At 36.3% G+C, this 26,393-nt stretch overlaps 1 protein-coding gene across 1 annotated transcript in view; it reads left to right on the top strand.

The window, feature by feature from the left end:
- ERC1 (ELKS/RAB6-interacting/CAST family member 1) overlaps positions 1 to 26,393 on the top strand; it is a 294,006-nt gene that overhangs the window by 64,988 nt on the left and 202,625 nt on the right. The window contains exons 3-7 of the mRNA XM_082308445.1: positions 7,319 to 7,393; positions 9,465 to 9,620; positions 11,400 to 11,483; positions 14,067 to 14,234; positions 22,104 to 22,271. Coding sequence (XP_082164571.1) covers positions 7,319 to 7,393; positions 9,465 to 9,620; positions 11,400 to 11,483; positions 14,067 to 14,234; positions 22,104 to 22,271 — 651 coding nt within the window. The remainder of the gene's footprint in view (positions 1 to 7,318; positions 7,394 to 9,464; positions 9,621 to 11,399; positions 11,484 to 14,066; positions 14,235 to 22,103; positions 22,272 to 26,393) is intronic.

Genomic DNA, 26,393 nt, shown 5'->3' with positions numbered 1-26,393 from the left:
ATAATACAGCAAGGATGCAGTTGGGCTTTGCTTGCTTCTTTTCCTTTTTTCCTTTTTTCCTTTTTTCCTTTTTTCCTTTTTTCCTTTTTTCCTTTTTTCCTTTTTTCCTTTTTTCCTTTTTTCCTTTTTTCCTTTTTTCCTTTTTTCCTTTTTTCCTTTTTTCCTTTTTTCCTTTTTTCCTTTTTTCCTTTTTTCCTTTTTTCCTTTTTTCCTTTTTTCCTTTTTTCCTTTTTTCCTTTTTTCCTTTTTTCCTTTTTCCTTTTTTTTTTACAGTAACGGCACACTGCTTACTCCCAATTCATGTCTTCCCCAAATTTCACATGATCTGCAGACTTGCTGAGAGTGCCGTCTGTCCCATCGTTCAGATCATTAATAAAGGCACTGAACAGTATCAGCCTCTGAGGGCTGTCAATAGTAAGCAGCTACCCATTGGACTTCATGCTGCTGATCACCAGGCTTTGAGCCTGACAGTCCAGCTCGTTTTCCACCCACCTTGTTAACCACTTTTCCAGTCTGTATCTCTACCAGTTTGGCTACAGGTATGTTTGGAGGCCATGTTGAAGGCCTCAAGACATGCAACACCCACTGCTCATCACTTACCTACACAGCCAGTTACTTCGTTGTAGAAGAAAATCAGGTTAGTCAGGTACAATTCGTCCTTCTAGACAATTATAGATCTATTTGATCTTATAGATCTATTTAAATAATTTCTAAAATTATCAATGATAGTTAATACTGAACTGATGAATGCTTGTGAAATTTTCCTTTGGTTGTAACATTTGCATTTTGTTGTAATTAATTGGAACTAGGTTGCTAAAATCTTTCAAAGATTTAGACATGAAAGGTTGACAGAAAAGCCATCTGGGAAACTAAACTTTACATACAAAAAGTATAACATTCACTTAGTAAGGCCTGTACTACATGTTGGCAAATAAAAACAAACATTTTTTTTAGTTAACCGAAACTATCCAGACCACTGAATGATGCAAAGATCTTGCACAGAACATCATATTTGATCGTATAAAGACATGGGTAGGCCAGTTAAGATAAAAGAAGTCAGAATTACAGCTGTGTCTTTAATTGCACATCGTATTTTTTGTCATTTTTTTTTTTAAAAGAAATTCATGTTTGAAAGAGCACATTTTTCTTATTCTGTATGTGATATGTGCTGCCTGATTATGTAGGTTCTGCAGGAAATGGAAGGCATGTCCTTTTTTGCTTTGGGAAGTGCTTATCTTGTGGTGCTACTGAGAGATAAGTTGCTGTATTTTTAAGCATACAGCCTACTCCACTCTAAAAACATCATTGCTTAAAAGTGCACCTTCATGTTTCTTCCAAATCCCATGCAAAATAGGAGGCAGGAGCAACGGGGAATAACAATGAATGATATGACCCAGTTAGGAAGGAAGAAAAGGTTCTGATTAAATTCCTCCTGTCATTATTATGCACATGTGTATAATTTGTTAATATTTTTAAGAAACAGTGCTGATACTGCTCGGTATTGAGGACTCCTTCAATTCTAAACTAATTCTCTAATTTTCAATTATTTTGACATTTCTTGGTCAAGAAAAAAACCCACAGAATTTGTCATTCTTTATGGTGCACTAAAATCACTTTATCAGAGCTATTCTTTACATATTCAATGTTCTCAGTACGTTTGATCAGCTGTTCTATGTAATTATGCTGACCAGAAAATTACAGTATTGTTTCTGATAGGGGTATTGTGCTACCTTGCAGACCTATTTGGCAGATGTAATATGATGCACACCTTTAGTTTATATCTCTCTTTGAAGTAGATTTTTTAAAAAAAAAAAAAGAAAGGAAGATAGCTATTCTTAATAAAAAATTGGTGGTGATGAAGTACCAACCCCAACTCTGGTTATGGTGGCCACACGGTTTAAAACTTCTGACTATTTCTAGCCTTCAGTGTCCAGTTATTGTATCTTGATGTTTATTGGACAGAACAACCCACTTTGAATTTTTGTTGTCTGTGAAGGTACTTTAAAGTTGTGATGAATTTGCACCATAATTTTTGTTTTGATTTTTTTTTTTTCTTCTAAAGACAGGTTATGCTCCTGCTGTCATTCTTTGAACTCTCTTCAATATATGAATATCGTTTTTAAATTGTAGACACACAAAGCGGACATGGTGTACGTGTAGCAGTAGCACTAGTGCCAAACAGGTACTAAAGTGTCCCTCCACCTAAAGCTTTTCTTGTTTATGTCAAAGAATTGTAGAAACTCTACTAGCTTGTAATTATGGTGCATTAAGCATAAAAGTTGGAACAGAAATTGGATAATAGAGCATTCTTCAATATTCTTGGCAATGTTGTGATGATATCTGGTGGCTAGAAGTTCCCACTGGCTAAACCGAAAAAGAAATATGGTGCATATTTTTAATAGTAATAATAATTAACAGTGAAAAGCATGCATGTTGCACATAACTTGGGAACAAGTAGCTTTTTTTTTCCCTTTTTGTTATCTTTTTTAAATAAAGGAGTCATTGAACATATAAAAACATTAAAAACATAAAACATATATGTAAGAGCCACCCCTTGTTATAATAATTTAAGTTGCATTCAAAGGTAAGAAGATGCTGAAGTTTACTAATCTGTTATAGAACAATACCAGTTATATGTGAAAGTTCTTCATGTGTGAAAGTAGAACAAAGTAATAATGCTTTATTACTTTATCAGAATGGATAACTTTCAAAGAATGAAGGTTTGGGTTTGTATTTTTCTGATCCTGATGTCTGTGTTTGGCCCTACCTGTGCTTTTAATTATTCTGCAAAGTCCTGTTTTGAAGATGAAAATATTAATTTTCATTCATCTATGTAGTGTGTGTCCACAATAGAATCTGAATACATCAGAGCTATATTAGTATTTCTCCATTCTGCCACTGAAAGATAAAGTACATAACCTGTATTTCACAATTAAGAAGGCTATCTCTGCCCCACCTTCCTTCAGCAGCCACACTTAAATCTGTGTTCTAGGGAGGTTCAGTCTGCCTGTAGCCCTGTTTTCAGGCTCTTTAGAATCATAGGCATGTTGCCAAAATGAAGTCCTTACTATGCAGTCAAGAGGTGGGAGGTGTTGTTTTTCAGCAGGTTATGTCATCCAAATCACAGTGGAATTACTTAAGATGATAGAAGTAGGACATTTCCTTTGCCGAAGTGCAAAGCATCACTTCAGAGAGGGGAGATACAGGCGTTTCTAAAGAAAAACCTTAGAAGAATTTTCTGTTTGGGAAAACGCTGTGCAATGTAAAAAGCAGACACTGTTGTGTCAGCATCCCTTTAGTGACATGCTGTTCTCCTACTGTGTATTCCATCTATTCCATTTCCATAGTAGTAGTTGCTTTTATGTTCTCGGGTCAGAGACCATGTCTCCGCACAAGTGGAAATTTATCTAGTATGTAATTGCACTGCTACAATAAAAATAATACATTGTTCAAAATAGACTTTTGGCATATTATTTTTTGAGCTTCTTCTCTTTTTGTTTTCTCAATTCCTAAAAGTTCACAAGAATTCGTTTTAATTTTTTTTTCTATTATCAAGCTGTTTAATTTTATTCTGCAATAACAGTCCTTGGATGGTTGTACAACCAATGTGACAGGAACAGCTGGAGATTTAACTTTCTGTATTTAGTGAAAGCTCATGCAATTCAGAATAGGGTACTTTTCACTCCTTTATCTTCCTTCACCTTTTTAAACTTAAAGAATCATCTTCATAATTATTCCCTTTTTCCCATACATGAGTTTTGAAGTCAGGAAAAGCAACTTTTTTTTAATTATGAAATTCAGGGGATTCAAACCCTCTTTTTTTTCCCCTGTCCCATATAACTTTTTTCAAGTGGACATGAATTTGAGTGTGCCGCCAAGATGTGACTGGGGTGTCTTCAACTGTGGACTGTTTTTACTAGTTTCCTCTCAAAGGAGTTAAATGACATTCTTGAAGTTGTGTTGTTTATATGTATGTTCTTAGTAGGTGCTGTCATAGCCAGGCAGAGATTACAGAATAATTTGGTATTACAGCAATATAGGATGTGTGCTAGAACAAGCTTTCTCAAATACCACCTCACTTAACATGACACGCATGAATTTACCAAAAAGGACGGTGTGTGTATTAATCTCTCGGTTCCTCTCAGCCTGGGAATCGCAGGAAAAGCTTGAGACTTCTGAGAAGGGACTGGAGGACGTGGGGCACGTATGAGCCTCTGCAGAGGGATAGTCAGAAGTCACGTTTCTTTCTTAGATGTTTGTGTACTTGTACAAGCAGTGGTGTTCGCTTCAGCCAAATAGATACAGGCCTGCCCTTCCAGAGCAGTAAGCTATCTGCGTGCCTCTCCAGCAATATGCGGCTTGGTGAACGCATGAACGGAGTCCCCAGCGTCCACTCTGCAAACTTCAGATATGGAGATTTTTCAGGAGGAAGCCACTCCTATCACTTGAGTTGTACAAAAGCATGCTTTCAAAATTTCTGAAGGCTCCAGTCTAGCTACAGTCATACATGCTAAGATATTGAAAAGGTGTCTGTAACAACATTGTGCCGGTGGCAGACAGAAACTCATTCTATCCAGAGCTCATGAGAAGGACTGACAGCCACAGTATCTTGGAATTATGGTGCAATTCTTGAGTCAACATGTTAGAGCTGGCTGAGATGGAAACAGGGACAAATATACCACAGCTACCTTAAGGAAGGCAGCTGAGATCATTCCCTATGGGGGAAGACCAAGGACACTGAAGAAGAGTCATGTTTTTCGTGACAGGTACTGGTAAGAGCACTGAGAAACAGGTGGAGGGTGTTGGATCTGCTCTGTCATATTTCTAAATGCTCAGGCTGGTCTTGAGTGTTAGAAGCTCATCATAGCTTATTCTTATTAAGGCAATATGTTAGCACTGTGGTTTTTGTCTCTGATCCTTGACTGAGGGTAATAAGACAAGCTCTGAGTTTCTTATGGGCAGAGTATGTGGCAGACTGTCCTATGCTTTGCTTTAAAAATGTCATTTCAACTAATTCAACCTCATGATGAGCTTCTTTTTTAACATTATGTATAGCAGCCTAGCCAAATGAATCTCAAATATTATCTCTGAAGAGATGGCAACTGGAATAGTAAGTAGTAGAGACAGACTGGAAAAGTAGTTTCATTGATGTGTCTCAAGAAAAATGCTGAGGATGGAGTAGGTAATAAAAGTGACATGAGGTCCAGCTTGTACTGATGATATCCTGTGTGCTCACAGTTGCTTTTTTCATCTTCTGAGGGTGGGCACAGCAAACGGTAGGAAAAGGTTCAGGTGGTTGGGCTGACTATCTGCTTCAAAAAAGCTTAAAGCTCTGCTAAGGAGATGATCCCAGAGATAATGCCTGTAGTCTTTAGATGGCCCTATGATCAACACCCTGGAAAGAGCATCTTGGTGTAGTATGTTCCCCCTCCTTAGATTTAACATCAGCATATTCAAGATAAAGTGGCTGCCTCATTGATTTAAAACCTGTTGAATAGGTAGAAGCCGTATCTGTTTGACTGTAGACCAAAAGAAGCGTGCCCCTAACCATATAGGCAGATGTAAAAGTGGAAGAGTGCTAGAGACCAACAGTGTGGAATGCTGGTGATGAGAAATTACCGATTATGCTGTGCTTCGGCCATCAGTTGAGGAGAATAGCAGAGAGGAATGCACGCTGCCTGTTCTTTGGACACGTACATTACAGGCAGATACAGGAGATGTTGGGCCAAAAGAAAAGTCTGGCTAGAATGTTTAGATTTGACTAAATCCATTGTGTGAATCCAGATATAGGTAAGTAGAAGAATAATAATGGTACTGCTCCACTGCAGTCTGTATGTCAGTGATGCATGACCAGAGGTTCTCAAGTTTTCTTGACTATGGGAGAAACAAATAAATTTAGAGTTTTCTGGTTTGTTTTTTTCAGGAGGCATTTTTTTCAGAAAATACTACCCTATACTGCAAACATACTTGTAAAAATAGCTTCTCAGGAAATATATAAGTATAGTATTTAAAGACAGACAAACCTTCTACTGGATTTTCTTGTTATTACCATTCATAAGCATCAACTTACGCAAATGTCCTTGTGCCAAATTTATACAAAATTCTTCTTGTGGCCCTTGTCATATCACTAAACGTTTCTATCTTGCTCACTTCACAGCTATGTAAGAACTTAACAATCTTACAAGACAAGTAGTTTTTTCAGTATTTTGAAAAGCACTATACAACTCTACCTTTCTCATTCAAATAATTAATCATATGGAGCAAGTTGCATGTATGACTACCACACAAAATGTTCTCTCTTCACCATGTCTATTGAAAATACGAGTTTGTGGATGGCTTTTTGGATTCGTCTTTTAGGTGTTTGAGGGGAGTAGGTGGCTAAACTGTGTGTGTGTGTGCATATATACAATTTGTTGTTAGGTTAACTGATATCACAGTTCATATTCTATGGGCACCAAAGTATTTTTATGTCATATAATATTAACATTCTAACAGTATTCACATTCCTGCGTTTAACATTAGTGTGTGATGTAAGGACAATATTATTTTATGACAAATAATGAAAAAATGGAATAGATAATATATTGTTTCTCCTGTATTCCCACTTGTTGGTTTGAAACCGCCATCTACTTTATATGGTAGAACAAGTTTTATTCTTTATTTTATTCTTTAGTGAGCAGTCTGAAGCATGCTAGTTCTGTGAATTCACATCAACAGAAGTATCACATGGACTTCTGTGTCCTCCTGTCTGCGTACTCTGAGCTTCTAGAGCAATCTGCCATCCAGTCATGTACTTTCAGCTACGTTCAAGGCCCAGTGGAGAAAGATTTCTATCATGCATAATTAAACGTTGCTACTCTGAAGTAAAAAAAGTTGGAAAAAGAGAGTTATCAACACAGCTGTACCCTATAGCTCGTTGAAACAGAAACCACAGCATTATTGTTTTCATTAAGCATCTAGTCAAATAAATTATGTGTATTTCTTCCATGAGAAACTAGTAATAGTTTAGATTAGTTTAGCAGACAGATGATAGGGGGTTTTAGTAGACTTAGCTGTCATTTCAACAGTTTATTTTGAATAAGTAGGTAGTCAGAGATGCAGCCTTTTTAACTGAGGCTGTGATTCTGTTGAATGAACTTTCGCCTATCCTTTCTTTGATATGAGAAATGCTAAAACAAAATTTATGAACTGGTAACATCAGAAAGCAGCATTGAATTATGCTATGTATTAGAAAGAGAAGCTTCTAGTAATTTTGTTTGTATTTGGTAAGTGGGACAAAATGCCATTAGGCTAACACTTGCTTTCTTTTCTTTTACAGGAGATCCATCGTCGATTTGAAAATGCTCCTGACACAGCCAAGACAAAGGCTCTGCAAACTGTTATTGAGATGAAGGTAAATGATTGCATATAGGCAGCAGTAGAGTTTGTTCTCTGGAAAATGGGTTTTCATATGAAAGGTGACTCTACCAAATACCATATACTTCTGTCAGTCTTCAAATTTAAAATTATTTATTTTATACTATTTTATGATTTATTATTATTTTATTTTTTATTATTGATCAGTGAAGAGATGGAGCTGCTTCATGATACAATAGAAACCTGCCTTCTGTCTGCCTGCAGCAACATATACAGATTTCTTTCAGTTAACCAAGAGTCAATCGTATTGCAAGGATGGGAATAATGGATTAGTAGGTTTTCATGATGATGTGGGTTATTTTCTTTTTATAGTATCAACATTTGAAATACTGCTTTGTGTTCTGTGTGTCAGTAAAGTTAGCAATTTGCAAACTGAGAACGCACTTAAAGAGTGGGTCATATAGCTAGAAAGATGTCTGTATGTCATCGTAAACCTAACTTTTCTAGATGAATTTGTGATTGAATTCTTAAACTATTAACTCAAGTATCTAATGGAACAATGGCAATTTGCCAAGAGCTCAGGAGCCACAAGTGGAGTGTGTGGTTTACACAGCTTTATGCAATCATATTTCATATTGTATGGTCCATAAAGTACATCAGGCAGGGTTTGGACAAATACAGTTAAAAATTTGGCAACTGTCTTTGCGAACTATTCTCTTCCATTTTCGTATCCTCCCTTTCTCCCTCCTTCCTTTATTGGTCCCTCTTAATTTCCTTCTTTTTTTCCCTTCCAACTCTTTCCATTCCATCTCAATGTTTTCCATAGTAACTTCCTATCTTTCTACTCTGGAGCTTTTCATTTACCGTGTTTCTTTTATTAGTCATCTTTGTGGTCCATAGTAATGAAAACTAATTGACCATCTGGTAACAATAAGCCGTCTTTACTATCAAAAGAGAAACACTGGTATTTCTGGGAAATGATGTGAGCGCTGAAACTAAATACTGTTGTAAATTACAACATATCACTTCACCTTACTACCTCTATGATTTTTTGTTGCAAAGGTCTGCTTTACTGATTTTAACTTAAGCATGAAAAATTAAGCAGGAGATCTGATTAAATCTTCATAATGGTCCTTTAGAAAAATCTTATCTCATTAATGAAAACCTATATGTGAAAATCTTTCATACTCTTTTTCAGCTGTGCTTTGATTATCAGACAAAAAAAAAAATTTGAAGGATTGGTCTATGAAAGAACGGAGGATAGTTTCAAATCCTACCTGTATTTCAGGAAAGACTAAATATTTTTGAGAAATGAAATAAAATATAGACTGCCTTAAGAGATTACAATTCATAAATACATATCTGTGTTCATGAGTATGCATGAAACTCTGTACTGTATGAATCTGTTCTTGCTGTGCCTAACAGATAAGACTTCTAAAGAAACAGTAAACCAAGTAGATTAAAAACCTCTGATCATCCTGTAAAACCATGATAATGGTAGATTGATTTGTTTGTTTGTTTTTCCAGATGTATATTTTTTTAACCATGGAAATGTTTTAAATGTTGTATATGAGCCAGAATACTTGAAGGATCCTCTACCGCTTTATCTACTCAAAACTAGATTGTCCACTCAAAATTAGATTGTTGCATCTTTTCCTTGCTTATGGTGCTTTTTATGTCCTCCACTTGTGACCCCACTTAAATTACTAGTAGCACAAACCCATTTTTTTGCCGTTCTTGCAGTCACATTTTTTGTTGTTCATTCAATTAGAATTAAATTTCTGTTTTATGCTGGCTTCTGATTACAAGGCAACCTTCTTTTGTGTTCCTTTATTCATCATATACTGTGTCCCTGCCCCTAGCCATGTTTTCCTTCCATACTAAACTCTTCCTTTCCTTGAAAGGTGTAAAAAAATTGAAAAATGAGTACTTGAGCAGTCAGCCAGATGCTATGTGAGGAGGTGTAGGCTGATTTCTGTAGGAATTTCAGGAGTAAATTTCAAGGGCAGGTACATGTCCAACAAATTATTTCCTTTTTTTAACTCCAGTGGTATGTTAACAAATCATCTAACTGTTTATCTTTGTCTATCTCTTCTAATTGTTTTCAGGATTCAAAAATTTCTTCCATGGAGCGTGGTCTCCGGGATTTGGAAGAGGAGATTCAGATGTTGAAGTCAAATGGAGCTCTGAGCACAGAGGAACGTGAAGAGGAAATGAAGCAAATGGAGGTGTACCGTAGTCATTCCAAATTCATGAAAAATAAGGTATTGAGAAAACAATTTACATTAGTAAGAAAAACTGAGCTTAGCGAACAGATGAGAGAAATTTTCATACTTCAGTAAGGAGTTATGGTCTAGGTTCCTATTCAAGTGCTGGGAAACAGAATTTATTTGTATTCTGCTGTGAAGCCACTAAAATAACTTAAAAATATTTAAGAGAATTTTAAATTCAAATTTGAAAATATCGTAATGGTGATTCAGTAAGGTCAGTGGCCCAAATTCTGCTTTTACTGTTACACTTAACCTTCTTTTATTTCAGAAGGATTTTGTGTTTATCTTTAGACCATTGCTAGTCCATTATAGTTTTAGGTTTTATTTGGTCTAGAGTCTTTTCAAATGTAGTCTATTGAAAAAAGAGTGTTTCTTTTTGCAACTGTTGTACTATAACTGGTAGGTCTTTTTATTATATAAAGGCTGAAAAGAGCATGAACTGTTGCTATAATGGCTTTCCATTACACTCTCCTTCCAGTAGTGGAGTCAGAATGAGAGTAGATTCTACAACAGTGGTGGTGCCAACATTAATTTATGCCGTTGGGAGTACAGGACAAATACAGCAGTGAGACATGTTGATCCTCAGGTATAAAGATGGACACTGGCTACTGAACCGTCTGTAGCCAAAAGTCAATTCATTCTTTGTTTCTCCCAAAGAAGTGTTTCTCAGTCTTTTAGAGGGCCCTAACATTTTCTACTGCAGATTCAGGTCACCTTGTACAGTAAATTTAAGTATATTGCGAGCAGTCCTGCTTTTCTTAGTTAGCTTTTGCGTACTGCCTGCAAGCAGTGTACAAATCCCTGGAACAGAGGTTGAAAATTACTCTACTAGGTCCTGAACAATTGTAACCTACTGCATCGGTCCTGCTTGAAATTATTTGTTGAAAAAAGAATGCTGGAGAAAGTTTCCTGGAGAAGCGTTACTTGCCCTAAAGTAGAAACATGTAATAACTATGTGTTTCTTCCACTTCCCTCACATCAGCTCACTGATTTACCTCAAGGTAACCACATCTGTTCTTTTATACTTTTGCCCTTTATCCCACTGCCTTTGTTTTAGGAATTGAAGGATACCCCCTTCAAATTAGGAATGGAGAGACGATTTTAGCACATCTTCAGTCCATCCTTTCTTCTTTCTTTCCTCTTTCCTTCCTTTCTTCTTCCCTTGTTAGCAACTCTTCAGTTTCTCCTGGTCTCCCTCTGTGGGCCTATAGATCTGTTCAGCTACTCAGTTTCTGGATCTCTTCAGTCTACTGTGTCTGCTCGTTTATTTTCCTGCAGAGAATTTGCTTCTTTTTGATAACTCTTCACTCATGACTCATAGCCAGCTCCAATCTTGATATCTTGCTGTCCTACCTTGTTTTGTAATTGCACAATATTTATTTTTCCAGTATTGTATCGTATTGTATAGTCATCTGTGGCTGTATCTTGATAATTAACTTTATTTCTCTTAGAACTGAAAGATGTCCCTTTTCCTGTACTAATTTCCTCCTGAATTCCAGTTTCAAAACCATTGGGTGAAGTGTCCCATACTTGACATATATAAACATAACCATACGTCTTTGTTTCATAATCAAATTCGTGTCTGGCAGCCTATATGAGATTACAGAGACATTAAACTCTTGAGAAGACTTAACGAAGAACGGAAGAGAAAATGAGTGAGCAGTGTTGATCCTTCTTTTCAGTTCTTTGTCACTTTTAGTTACTTGGATTGAAACAGGCTAACTAGAGGCTGACAAATGATAAATATTTAAAAGCATAACAATGTCGTGACAGGTAGAGCAACTGAAGGAAGAGCTAAGTGCCAAAGAGGCTCAAGGGGAGGACCTGAAAAAAAGAGTGGCTGGTCTCCAGGCCGAGGTCTCTGCAGTAAGATTTATCTTTTGTGTGCAGTGGCCATTCACTGGGGCTTGCTAGCTCTCTGGCTTTTGGGGTAGCTTTTCTTCTCTTACCTTCTTTACAACTTAATATAACAGTAGAACTAACAGCCTGCTCAGCCTTGTAGCTGCCTTTTTGTTCACATGGTTTTTGGTGTCCATAACATCACTCTTCAACTGAACATCTATAATTGTTTTGTTACTGTTTTTTTAATGGTATGAGCTGTTTTAGCAGTAACTTATTCTTCTCTGTTGAAGCAGATTTTCTAAAGTATTCAGCACCCATTTTGGGGCCAGACTTTCAAAGAGATTTGCTTTCCCTACTAGAACAAAAATAATTTGAAAACATGTGCTGAACCCTCTCAACATTGTTTCACAAAAAATAAGAAAAGCTGGATGCTGAACGCTTTTTAAAACTGATTGTTTAATTTTAGCAGCATGAATTTAGGTTATTCCTTTGCTGTGAAATTAGTGCATTTGCTGAGTGATCATAGTGTCTCACTGAGAAGAGAGATGTGAGCACTTAACGCCGCCTTAACTTCCCTCGCAACTTGGAATGGTATGCACTGCATTCTTCCTGAAGAGCTTTAGCACATCGGCAGTGTGGGCTTACAGCTCTGAAATGGGGATTTCCAGAGAGAGTGATCTTAGGGTGCTACTTGGGAATGTTAATGTAATGAAATGCGGTTGTGTTTAGATGAGAGCATTTCACCAAAACACAAGTATTTAGGGTACCCATCTCTTTTGAGATGGCTTCAAAAAGAACTTATATTTCCAAAGAAAGATGAAACTGGTTTGAGACAGTTTTACTATAATTCAGGCTACCAACTAGTTCAAAAAGTTTGTGACAGTTGAAATTTTTAAGGAGGCTTTTTTGTTTAGATACTCCAGAAAACATAACTAGCAGTAAATAGCTCATATCTTCCCAGCTATTCTGCTGTGCCTAGCAGTATTGTGCAACTGGTATTGGCCAGTAGCTGACAGCAGAAATAGTGCTGCTAACATCAATACTTTTGTATCTAATTGAAATAGTGGTGAAATCATGCTGTGGACATACTTGCTTTTAGTAAAAATATGAAAAAAAAAAAACAAAACATTTTTCCAGTTTAAAAAATTAGTTTGTGTAAGGTTTTTTGAGATACGCGTCCTCCTTCTTCCACTCCCCTTCTTCCTTATCTCCTCATGCACTCTGTTTCACATTGGAACACAGGAGTCCTTGAGGACATCTTTTGATGCTATTTTAATACTCTTCAGTAAAGAGTTTTCTTTCTTTAATTGCCCATTATTGAAACAGTGTTGTCAAGATAAAACCACATTTACCCAAGCTTTTCCTCACCTTTTTCTACTAGTACGTGCATTTATTCTAATTAAAAAAAAATAAAATATAGCTTATATCAATTTAATTTTTTTTTCTTAACACATTCCCCAAAATGGAAGATGACCTGGACAATTTTTTTAGTTTGTGATGTCCATTAATTTCTGTTTTGAAGCATTGAACAACATGCTTTAGGGATTGCAGGATTTTTTTTCAATGTCACAAATAAAATTGTTCAAGTTAAAAAAGGGAAAACTGTTTAGTTTTTAGAGATATGTCCACCTCTGCTATATAATATGAAAAAGTAAAACATTGCTATTTTATTCTGTCAGATATATTGGAGGTGAACCAGAAAGTTGGTTATAAACTTAGACATAAGTCTACCTTTAGACTTCCCTCTCCTCTTTAACTAAAAAATTTTTTTTTTCTTCAGATTTACATCAGAATTGTCCTGAGTGATGACTGCACTGAGAATGAGATTTCATCTCATTTCAATGCTTTACTTTTAAAATTTCTCAACGGTTTGTCTTATTTAAATGATATTCCAACCTACATTTGTTAAAATAAATTGGCGTTTCCATACTGATTTAATTCACTAAATTAAATCTAGGAAATTGCTCTCAACAAAGTGCAATTCCAAAAACAGTTTTCATGTTGCTTTGGTGCATATTTGCATCTGCTTTAAAAAGCTGCCATAAATTAAAATGGTATTTCTTAGAAGATTGAAATGCTGGTTTCATAAATAATGGGAAAAGTAAAGGAGTCTTTACATACCTTGTAAGTATGAGGCTGAACTGATGGATGGAGAGATGGACAGAAACTCCCTGGTTTGTCATTTCAAAGCAAACTTCATGCTTCTGAGAGAGACCTGTAGGTATCTCATCTTTTCTGATACTACAGGGTAAGGGTACATTCTCATTACATTTCTGCTTCATCTTCATTTAAAAACTTACCCCTACTAAGTACCTGGTTTTGGTCAGTCCTTTGAAAGATGCCCAAGAATGTACTGTGTGAAAAAGAACCTCTCTTGAAAAATTGATGCTATTGCTTCCCCCTCTTTTTCCTTCTATCTTTTGCTCATGACACAAATTTTTGCTGGCCTTCCATTCAAGATAACTGAAGGCTTCACAATTCTGTGACATAAGTTTAGAGTATCATGCTCTTTGTTGCTAATTATGTGAATTTGTAGTTATTTTTGTAAGGACGGTATAAATTATTTTTTCCTTTGCCCATCTTTTCTTTCTTTTTCAGATTGGTCAGGTGAAACAGGAGCTGTCGCGCAAAGACACTGAGTTGCTGGCCTTGCAGACAAAGCTGGAGACTCTCACAAATCAGTTCTCTGACAGCAAGCAACATATTGAAGTTCTGAAAGAGTCTCTTACAGCTAAAGAGCAAAGAGCTGCTATCCTGCAGACGGAGGTGAAATGGGCAATTCTGTACTTATTGACTTTTCATAGAGAAAGTGATAAAAAGCGTTATTTCTTTTTTTTCTTGCTTGGGTTATACAATCCCGTAGTCATTCAGTACTGCTTGTTCTGAGCATGTTGTGTCTTTGATTTTAAGTTTGATTCTGTAGACCAGGGGATTGATCGTAGAGACAAATATGCATGTGTAAGTGCACACATACTCCTGGGGATGAATGCACACTTGTACAACATGCTCCACTAACATGCAGTCACTAGTATTATTTTTCCTAGGCATAGCTAAATTGGAAATTGCAATGCCTGAGCTCGGGGGATTTATTTTCAATGACCTTGTAGCTAAAAGAGAGCAGAGAAAGGAATAGCGTTCCAGTAGTATACAACTCGCTGAGGCTTCACTGCTACTGTCAGCATGTACAGGAACTCTTGCATGTAAGCCTGTGCTTACACCTGAAATATGGGCTTTCATGTTTTATGATGCATATTCCAAGATAAAGGAAAATTTTCAAAACTGTGTTTCAATAAAAAAATGCTTAATAAATTCCCATATAATGTAAGACACAAGTGTATATCTGAACATCAAATGGATAATAAGTATAGCATAAATTTATTGCTTCTGGACATTCTTGAAGAACAAGCATTAAATGTTGTGCGAAGACAGCATTTCAATCCCCTGGCTTGGAAAATTGTAGTGTTAGTTGAAGTCCAAAAGATGGCGGTCATGCATCAAAAAATATTTGTGTTGTTACAGCTAAAACGGTAAAAAGCCAAAGGAGCTATGAAATAGGCATGCAGAAAATTTGTGGGTAACACTGGTAGAAAGATGCCATGTTACAAGAGTGTAAGAGAATTTATTTGAACTTTTTACCCTCATGTGGCTTTCCTTTAGCCATGTTCATGAATCTATGGGTGCATATGGCCTTGTCCACATGCAGAAATCAAGTTACATAGTAAATATCTTCTGATGTTCTAAGATGGCTTTTCTGATTATTCTCAGATTTATGTAGAAGTTGAAATTGCAGAATCAATTTCCTTTAAAGCAGTAGTGTCGTAGACATGGCAGTGAAAGACTGTGAGTGACAGAAGTCTTTCAGGGAGAGACAATATCTTTAGTTATTAGATTTAACTGACACAGATATGGAAGGAAATTCAGACAGGGCCCACAAGTTTATCCAGCTCTGAGATAAAGGCAGCGATTTTAACGTTTAAGCACAAATTGAGCATGATAGCTCTGTGTTAAACTTGATTATATTAACAGATAATTTCAGATGGGTAAATAATTTGAGGTGACTGAACAGGGAGGAGATAGCAGATGGAGAAGTGTTAAGCTTCTCTGGAACAAAGAGAAAGGTATGCACTCAAAATCTTATCTTATTTTTAAAGAAATGCAGTTAAAAACTTGCCTTCCTAGTTTCCTGTTGGACAGAAAGAAAATGGGTTAAGTGACCAATTTTAGTTGTGACTTAATTTTAGAAGCTAGAAACCTTGATTTCTATTTTTATTTTATATTGATACTTTTGGATTATTCACTTGAGACAAGGTTCATTTGCATTAGTTGGTATAACTGTGAAAGTGTGCTAGTTTGCAACCATAAACTTGTTAAATTTGTTCATTCTTATTTGCTAGTCAGGAATCTACCCTGGATTTGTACATGTTTATTTTTAAAAATATTTACATTTCAAAATATCATTGCAAGTAGGTATTATGTAAATAAACATTTTAAAATGTAAATTGCAGATTTTCATCCATTACAGTGATTGAAAATAACATAGATTAAATCACTGTACAGTATTGTGACAAACCTATGGAGCTAAAAACACATTTATCTTCTTACTTTTAAATAATAAAAAGAAGTACTTTTCTGCCCATGAGAGATGAAGTTCTTGAAAGAGTGTACTTTATTAACAAGTTAATAGGCTTCAGTAGATGGTCATAATTTCAGCTGTTATGGTAGGTAAATGTATTTATTCAAATAAAATGTAGGTAATTTAAACAAAATATTTAAAACCAAAAAGACTTGGTTATATACCATTGATAGATACTCTTGATAGTTATTCAGAACATTTTGATTTTATTTTAGCTGAAGGCCAAAGGAGCTTTTAAATATAGATAATTATTCTACTCTCTAACTTGTAATATTGCTAAATAATCATTGAGAATATTTGTTCTTCACTGAGTTCTTCCAAATGAGATGCTCATATAGCACCGCAATATAAAACCAAATCTGATTCTTCCTCTGAAATGTGCAAGCTCTTTTTTTACTAACAAAATGTGGCTGAAAGGCAGGGGGTGGGAGGGAAGCGAGAGAGAGATTTTCTACTGCTTTTAGTTCATTCACATAGTTTGTTTCCAGATATCGTAAGTGAAACATAACAACTGCAGTAACAGTGAGAGATGATTTTCTGTCTGTCTTTCAGCAAGGAGTTGCTGTGGAGCTAAAACATTAATGATACTGTTTTAGAATGATGTTTTTTATGATAGATTTGATGGATTCAATACAGTCTAGCATGTTCTCCACAGTAAGATGTAGCAATCTGGTATGGATTTAACACATACAAAGTGTTGTTGATCAGGAGGCTATTCCATTGTGTCAGAGTAGATATTTAGAATGATCCATTTGTGTTCCTGAGAATTTTTATGTAATTCCAAGAAGATATTTATACTTTTTGAAAAATAATCACATCTTTTTCATCCTTGCTGATGTTCTTGACAGAAAGCTCAACAATTAAATCATCATACACAGTTACCTTTCTTCTGTCTTCACAAGTGATCCTCTCAAGTATAAGACTGAAACGCATTGATAAAATACAGTGTTGAGATGTTGGTTGTTGCATCCTGTGATGTATTTTATTGTTTGTTTGTTTGTTTGTTTTTTTAAGGAGAAAGTATCTTTCTATACAAGAGTTTTCACTGGGAATAGGGTAGGAACGTGAGAGCCTGCCTGGCCTCACTTGTTGACAGCCCTGGTCAGTGTTAAAACATAACTACCTTCTCCCTATGCACCTCGAAAGAGTTATGAGGAGAGGGAGAGGTGCATTTTCTGTCATATATTGGCAGACATCTTCATAGGGGATTGGTATTTTAAAGTCATCTTTAAATAAACATTTTGAGAGAAAAGAGCATACCTTCATAAGCCTCTGCCTTTTAGTCTTCTCTTAAAGAAAACTGCAGGTAAGTGGGGCAAAGATGTTGGTATAATATCTCAAAAATGGATTTGCCACCTGCCACATTAGAACTACAAAGAACAGTGAGCTGTTTGTGGGGTGTTTATCTTGAGGGCTCTTGGGTGGAGAGGATATTGTGGTTAACTTTTCAATTTGTGAAGGAACCTTTAAAAATAGCTCTAAAAATGTGCAATCTCTTCGTAAACAAAACAAAAAATAAATCAATATTTATTTTGGAGTTAAGACTTCATCCATATAAAGTTTGTTTTGCCCAGTGATCCCTTTAGCTTAGGTCAGTGCCCGAAGGTATGTGGCCTCAATGGGAGGTTAATCAGTGAGAAGATTCCCCTTTATTTTTGTATACTGCCTGAGCTGGCATGGTTCTGTAATTGGTCTGTTCTATATAGTAAATTCAGTTTAATATTCAGTAGAAAAATGAATCCAGTCCTCGAAGTATTGTATTTGCTCTGAATGTCTCAGTGGAACATAAAATTCTCTAAGGGTCTTTCTTTACTGGGGCTCATACTGGCATTTTGAAACTATAGTAGACTCTCCCAAATCAGAGACAGTTAGGGAGCGGATCTTGTTTAGTGAGGAATATGCGAATGGGAGCTGGGTGTCCCTAGCAAGACTTGTTAGCACTACATTAGGACCTATGCTGACGCCTGCAAGCATTAAGCTCAGCTCACAGAACTGAGTTCACTGTGTTTAGGTATTTAATACCATGTGCTAGAGATTCTGGAAGAACAGTTGAACTGATTTCTGACCTGAGCAGGCCCTGGAAGCAGTACGTCTGTCCTGCGCTGAATTTATAACCCTAGCAAGAACCAAACAGGCTCTGCACAAAGCCGGGTGTGTGCGCCTCTGCTCCATGGCGTAGTCATGTCATCTAAGTTGCCCAGATAACTCGGAGCTGAATGTTCAAAAAGAATTCATTCTCAATTCTTCTACAAGACTGTACTTGATATTGCTGCAATTTGTATAGGCAGGTGAAGAGTCAACTCTAACATAATTAATAAGGACGATCAATGTCAAAAATAGAGAATTAAGTCTTGTGAACTACCACTGCCTTCAAAATCAGTCAGTAAACATAGCTTTTAAGTCTTAATTACAGACTATGCTGTCAGGAAAAGAGCTTAACTTTTATTGTGTTTATATGATGTGTTTGCAAGATAGTAATAGAATGTCACAAAACTGAACCTTTTTCAAATGTACTCATTTCAGGTACTTGGAGACTTCACATAGCAATATCTGCTGTAGGGTAAAAGCAACATTTCACCTCGCATGCCAAATATAATATTTTATGTCTTCCTCTGTGCATTTCTCAATTATCTTTGAATTCTGAGTGCTGACATAGATAGAATTACTTCAACATCTACTTTAAAAAGTAGCTGGCTCTTATTAGAAACCATAGCAAGCTCTTCACACATATTTCAGGATTGTCATTCTGTCTGTTCCTTTTGCTGCCATTAATGTAGTCATACCAACAGAGAATAAAAGTTTTTAATTTTGCCATTACCGAGAAATCAGGGCTTGGATATAACATAGGGGAGACTGTACTCTCTGATGTAACTGAATGGAGTATGGCTTGGTTCACTGATATAAATCAATAGCTCAGCCATGGTTTGAACAGGTGGCAGATAGATGGGAAGAGTCGAGCGCTGTTTTTTCTAGGCATCACTGACATCTTCCTAAACCCAACTGGGAATCACCACTGTCATAATACCTTGATTGCTACTGTACAGTGGAGATGGTGGTAAAAATGAGAAAAAAAACATGTGCAACCTAAGTTCTATTGACTCAAGCTCCTTAGTCAGTTCTGAAACTCACTGTGGACTTTTGAAAATTTTAGTCATTTCCCTAAGCTGTAAGTTGGGAATATTCTTAAAGCTAAGACTTTAATCTAATTTTAATCCAAGATTTTAAAAAAGGCTTAAGAATAAATTTAAATGAAATATTATGTCATTTATTGTGTTTATTCTGGTAGTCAGTGGAGCTACTAATGTTCTAGATTTTCTTAGAAATTTGGAATTCTACATGCTAAATATGGCGATACATATTAGGAGCAGAGTCAGAGAGTATTATTTTACTGCTACTGGAAAATTCTGTGAAGACAGATCAGTGGTTCCCAATACAGTTTTTCATACATGGTTCTTACAGTGAAGAAATTTAAGTCTTACGTATGGTACTCAGCTGAAAAGAGGTACCTCTTGCACCTGTGTCTAGGAAGGCTATTGTGTTGAAGGTGGCAACAAATGTGCTTATTTTGCTAAAGCTTCATGGGAAATTGGATGGTACATGCAGGTCAAGTTAGCAAGCCCATTGTTAGACGAAGGACTAGCAGTTGCCTGAGCTGTACTGTAAGATTTTACTTGCCATGCATAATTAAAGACATGGCCGTCTATTACTGTGAAAGCAGTTAGGTTAACCCAGGGTTAAGACAACACCATCCAAGACGCAGAAGTCAGGAGAAGGGGCGTCAGCACCTCAGTAGCTATTTGCCTAGTCGTTTCCATGTTCAGAGAAAATCTTAAGCTGACTTTGTTGAAGTTGGCATCACCTGACTCCCACAGACCTCAGTTCTTGTCACTGTGGGAGGATGCCATACATAAACTGAGCTGACATGAATAAACAAGTGCAGTGTTCTGCCAGGAATAGTGCTAAGGTGATGATTGTGTGTCCTGCCAGCCTTTGAAAATATTCTTGAAAGTGTTTTCTGTGGTTTCCTAGGCAGGGACCTCACACAAATAAAACCAGGAATGCAATTTACCCCAAGCCATAAGCTAATATAGAGTTCAAAGAGAATAATCAATCAGAAAATGGAAAGCATTCTGTGGATAAATTTCTGTTTGCAAATGTTCTCTTTTCACTTAATACTGTGCTGTAGGCATCTGGACTGTCTCAAATATTTTGCAACACAACTGTTGAGAGTATGTGGATTTGCTTGTGAGGGAGATTTTCAGTTTCCCTTCAAGAATGAATGAAAGTGACTCCCAGCTTTAATATTAGAGATATCCGGAGAAGAACATACCTAATCAATCTATAAAACTGTGTGTTTTTAAAAAGAAGACAAAGCCTGATCCACCTGCTAAACTTTTCATTACAAAACTAGCAATCCTATAAATCATATTTGGGTAGTACCTGGTCCTCTAATATCACTGCAGAATATACTCCATGCCCCACTTGCTGGGTGAGAGGTCAGGAATGTGATTTTAATAACGTATGTGTAAGTGAGAAGGCTCCAGACGTAGAGGTGGCAGTGGGATTGCAGTGCTGATGGGGAGAGCAGGGCAGTTCTTTTCCCCACTGGCAAGTGCTTATTGCTCTGCGTAAAAGGAATCAGACAAACAGCAAAGGATTTTGTGGGCGTAACGTACTGTAAATGTAGAGTCTTAGAGGCAACTTTTCATTTAGCAAATAAAGTGGAATTAGAATAACACGTTAAAACTAAATGTTGCTCAAAATACCATAAGCATAGTGACTACCTAAATTCTTTCCCTAGCTGGAGTTGTCCAAGTCATCTCTTCACTTCATGCTAGCCTATGCTGTGCAGAAGGACCAAGAAGTTCATTGATCACCCTGTTTACCCTGTGTGACTGATGTCCTGTAATGGATTCAGCTAACAGGAACCAAATCTGATACTGTCAAATAAGATTAGCAGCCAAGCTGGCAGATTTGAGCTCTGTCTGAATGCCAAGTGGATAGGGGTCAGTGGGTTTCTTTTGGTATCTTGAGAAGGTTGGTGGTGTTGGATTTCTTATTCCACAGTGGTCTTTGAGATTAGTCTGTGCTCTGTGGTGACCTTATTCTTCTCATCAAATTTATATTCAGATAGCTCTGATTCCTTCTTCTATTTCTTTTGTCTTGTGAGCTCTGTGTTTCATTTGTGTAAGAGAAATGCAGAAGGAAAAGCAAAAGCTTCTCAACATGCAGTTTTGAAGTTTGAGGATACCATAGAATTCTCAGTGTGTGTTTCTAAATTTATTGAGGCCATGGGAGCTCTAAGTATGTTTGTGTCCAAATTGCACCCACAATATCCTGTACTGTGTCATTTGTTCCATTTTATCTTTAATATAAAACTGCATCCTGCTGAAAACGCATGTTACATTTAAACTATTATGTTGCTATTTAAGCCAAAATATTCTTAGCCATCCTAAGGTAACCTTCTTTCCATGTTTTGATCTGCAGTGGCCGCAAAGACCTCTGCTTTCATTACCTCCAGGTTCAGCTAATATTCTGATTAAAACCTAGAATATAAACTGACTGGTACTAAGAGTCAACGTTTAAATCTCTGAATGTTAGTAATGTTTCAAATAAAGGGGTCACTTTTCCTACGTATGAGAGAACTTCTCAACAACACATTGTGTTGGCTTCTACTTTGAGGAAAAAAATTCCACACTTATACCTTACAAGACTGAGTTATGTCAGAAGTATGATTTGAGATTTTCCAAGAAAGGAGTATTAGTCTCATATAATTTGGAATAAAACATTTGATTATTTTTACTGTTTAGTCTCCTGCCACTTGTGATAACTGTTTCATCACAAGCTTATGTATGTTGAAGTCTTAAAGTAAGGGATGTTACTTTTCTGAATCTATTTGTAATTTGACAGCGCTCACTCCCTTGTGGAAGTGTGGCTTAACTTTTCTAAAATTTCTCTCCTTCAGTGCTAAACAAACCCTGTTTCTGCATGTCTGAATCTAGGTGGATGCGTTACGATTACGTCTGGAAGAGAAGGAGACTATGCTAAATAAGAAGACAAAGCAGATTCAGGAGATGGCAGAGGAAAAGGGGACTCAAGCGGGAGAGATCCATGACCTCAAGGACATGTTAGAGGTGAAGGAACGCAAAGTTAATGTTCTTCAGAAGAAGGTAAGATTGTGGAGGTCTAAGTCAGATACACATCTCTGCATCTCGATTTCTAAGTCTGTCAAAAAGTCTGAACTAGAATTTACATTTTGGAGATTAATGATTGAGTCCAGTCATGTAATGGGAAGATGGTGAACGATGAATTTCAGTTTGGATTTTTGAAGGGAAAAAAAAAAAAAAAAAAAAAGAATTCAAAGCAGAGGTTTGTTGCCTTTCAGTAGTTGCATGTGCTGCTTCTGCTTCCACTTCAGGAGGAGGCCACATCGTCTGAAAAATCAATCCTTTCACACCCACCATCTTAACAAAGCCATGCTGATTTGAAGCACAGGGCACTGGGTGACTGACTTCAGTATGTGACTAAATGAATGAGGGGTTGTATCAATACAAGCAATTAGAATGACTCCTCTGTAACTTACTAAGAAAAGTTCAGGAATAACTTTGTATAACTTTCATTAGAAATGTTGTTTTATCATACTCCGTATTTCTTGGGAACTACTACAACATGATAATCAGGGTTCAGACTATCCTGCATATCTTTCTGGATAAGAAAATGTAGACCTTGTCAGTGAAATGGAGGAGGTCTGGATAAGAAAAAGTAGACCCCATCAGGGAAATTAGAGAGGTTTCCCAAAGGGCGTTGAGTCCTAGGGCAATGAATGTCATTATGGATGGTCTTTTGCAAATTGCAAACAACATTTCCCAAATGGCTGCTACACATGGTAAAAACAGAGAAATGCATGTATCACAAGAAATTTTAATTTACAGAATATTTTTTCCTCTGTATTTTTAGAGAAGCTGCTCTTGGAGCTCGTATTCAATGTATTAGGCTGTGAATGTGTTGGGTTTTTTTTTTCTAGACCTTTAAGCAACTCTATGGAATTCTTGTAATTTTAATAGTTCAGAATATTAATTAATTTCTGACACCTGGCCAATACTTTTTCTTCTAGTATATAGCTATGAATCATGAGGGTTTAGGTCACGTTCAGTTCTGTTACAGCAAACTTCATGCAGGAATGGAAGTTCAGGCATGGAGTTTAGCCATAAATAAGTCATTAATAATTCTACAACAGAGCCCTAATTCCCAGTCTTCATGGTCTCATTTTTTGACTGTTCATCTTTTTAGAAACACAGATTTCTCAATTTTGTGCTGTGCTTTCTCTTTGTTTTCAAAATTAGTCATGCACACTCCAAACATTGATTGAGATCCCAGATGAATGATTAACCAAGAAGTGGGGAATCTGACATTTGTGTAAATGTTAAATGTCAGTGAGGTGGTTTTACTTCCATTTACCCTTAACGCTGTTTTTTCACATGGTTTCTCATTTGCTCTACTTAACTATTTAGGATGATCTTTCATTGGTTCATTTATAGGCAGTGCTAAAGGTTCTCTTTTTACTCATTTTTTTTATACTTGTTTTCTTGAGAGCACTGTAATTCATATAAGACAGTTTCATCTTGTCTCTTCATGTGGCTAGCCTATTTTTTGAGGTTGGTTTGCTGCTGCTTTCAAGTAAAATTACCTGGTCTCTTCACACTCGAAGGTAAGGGCCCAGGCTTTTAGATGTAGAGGTTTTGAGGTCTTGTTATCCTAGATAGCTCAACAGAAGATAACACTACCATATAACCTGCAACTTGAGTTGTTTTGTAAACGTGTCTCTGGGCTTCTTAAAGAAACATATAACCTATCTATAGAAAAATAGCTCCTGCTGCTAACTAGAATCACATGCAGAGATTTGAATTTGCTTCAGCCTTCAAGTTGTTGGAACCATTTCCTTTAACGTGAACAGTTAAATTGTGAAGTTTTTAAATCCAAAGATGATTGTTTCAGTTTCTATAACTAGCAAACTTAGAATATTTTTATGGAGAATCCAGCTGACTACTTTTATCTGAGGTTTGTGGTGCAAGATGGAATTTCTTTTTATTTTTCTGTATGGCCTAGGGTAAATGAGCACAAATTCAGTCCTTTAAAGTTTTAGGATTGATGTCTTTAACTGAATTTTTTTAATTGGTTCTCCAGACGCGGAAACTAAGACTAGGTTTGGGATTTTCTATAGATTTGGCATTGCATTTTCTTGTTCTCTTTAGCATTTTTCCACATAAAAGCAGAGCTTGAGAAAATACCTAAGGAAAGACAGGTCTGATTTTCTCTATATGCTGTGGAAGTTATGAGAACTTACATAAAACCTGTTTCAGGTACTAGAGAAAATTATGAAGTCTCGTTTTTATCTGATATATATGCCTGTCCTTTTTTGACTGTACAGATAGCTATTTCTGCCCTCTGCCTGGAACTTTAGAAGCCTGTAGTTCCTCTCATGGAAATGTTTTTCTCTTAAAGCTTGTAAACTCTGATTTGCTTTTTCTTCTTTGCATTTCTAGCCTGTTTTCTACTTTATCCAAGTGCTGTCTTTCAAACCTTCCGGGACATTTCAGAATTTTATTTTCTTTAAGAAAAAAAAAAAAGTGCAGCCTTTAAACTTTTGCCTCCATGCACAATAGTCTTTTTATTCCTCCCTCTGGTTATAAACTGGCATGTTCAGACAGATCAGGTTTTAATCTGTGTATTCTAATTGAAGATCTGGATGGTACAGTTTGAAGTATCTTCAGAGGTCATAAGTAGTAGTATTTTTTTTTCTTACTGGCTTAGTTATCTGATAGTAAATGCTTTAAGTTTATCAACGTGATTTAAATGTTACTTAGGAATTTTAATTGAATACAGTGAAAGACTATGAAAGATGTGTGGTACAAAAAAAGCTTTTCCTCTTGTGTAGTGTCAAGAAATATTTTTTCTATGGATATTTGGAAGCAGCAGCAGCATATAACTGCTGCTTGCAGTTATGAGGAGGTATGGGGTACAGGTGTTGGCATGTTGAAGGAATTTAACCGAATTAAGAATTAGATTAGTAGATGCTATTCGGTGAGTTTTTACCAAGTGCTCTTCCCTCAGCATATACTGAGATTTGAGGATATTTTTGAAGTGGGTACTATAATGAACGAAATTTTGAACGCTAATATTATTTTAATGCTAGGTAAAAAGAAAATTGGTAACAAAAGCTAAAATCATAAAGATGTCGAAAAGAATTTATTGAAAAATCATTAACTTGCATGACTTACCCATTTAGGAGAAGTTGTTTACTTTCTTTTGAAATTTAGAGAGATCGCCTCTACTAGTAATGTAGCCATAGCCAAATGATATATGGCTATGCTGGGCATTTGGACTTCTGTTGATAACTTTTTTTTAATTTATTTTCTGTGACTGTTTTATATGTGTAATCACCTATTCTGATGACACTGACAAGAAGTTGTTTGGTGTGGTGCCCAAAACTGTGCTGTACTAAATTTCTGCAATTTCTGTTGCTGAAACAAAAATTATTTAAAATGCACCCTTTACTCTTTGGTGTCTGTTTGGATTCATTGATGCAGGCCACTGCGTAGTTTCTTTTATGAACAATTAATATCATTGTTGTATTGATTAAAGGTGGTGAACTAGAAAGCATACTTTCTGGTCATTCTAAAATCTAGATGAAGAAAGTAATGAAAATTTACTGGCCGATTAGAGATCAAATAAAAGACACTGAAGAAGATTATGAGCAACAAAGATCTGAAAAATTAACATGACAATTGGCATCACTACTGCTACTCAGTAGGCACCAAACTACATGTTACAGGTTGCTCAGGAAACCACATGCTTCACATTTTAAATTCTGGAATCTTTCCAGTTCTAAGCTCCTACAGTGATGCTGCTTGATAGCACCTTTATTTGAGACAATAGAAATAAGGCAAATGCTAGAAATTTGGAGACTACAGAAATGAGTTTTAGCTTTATGTCTGAAAATTTAATGCAAAACTTAGTTTTATAGAGCTGCAGGATTTTTTTTTTTTTTCTGATTTCATTGAAAGTAAATCTTGCATAAAATCTCATTTTAAGTTGTTAGAACTCCAGGCAAGGGGAGAATGTCAGAAAATAAAATAGGGACCACGCTGGGCAAATCTGAAATCTGAACCTGAAAAACATTAAATTGTGCTTCATTATTCTCTTTGCCACATCTGTCTGTCTGTGTTGACAGACCAGGATGAAAAGGAACGGGGGGGGGGGGGGGGGAAATCAATACTTTGCAATCAAAGCAT

Source organism: Platalea leucorodia (assembly GCF_965183815.1).
Source record: "Platalea leucorodia genome assembly, chromosome: 4".
NCBI lineage: Eukaryota > Metazoa > Chordata > Aves > Pelecaniformes > Threskiornithidae > Platalea > Platalea leucorodia.
This window is presented reverse-complemented; position numbering and strand designations above follow the sequence as displayed.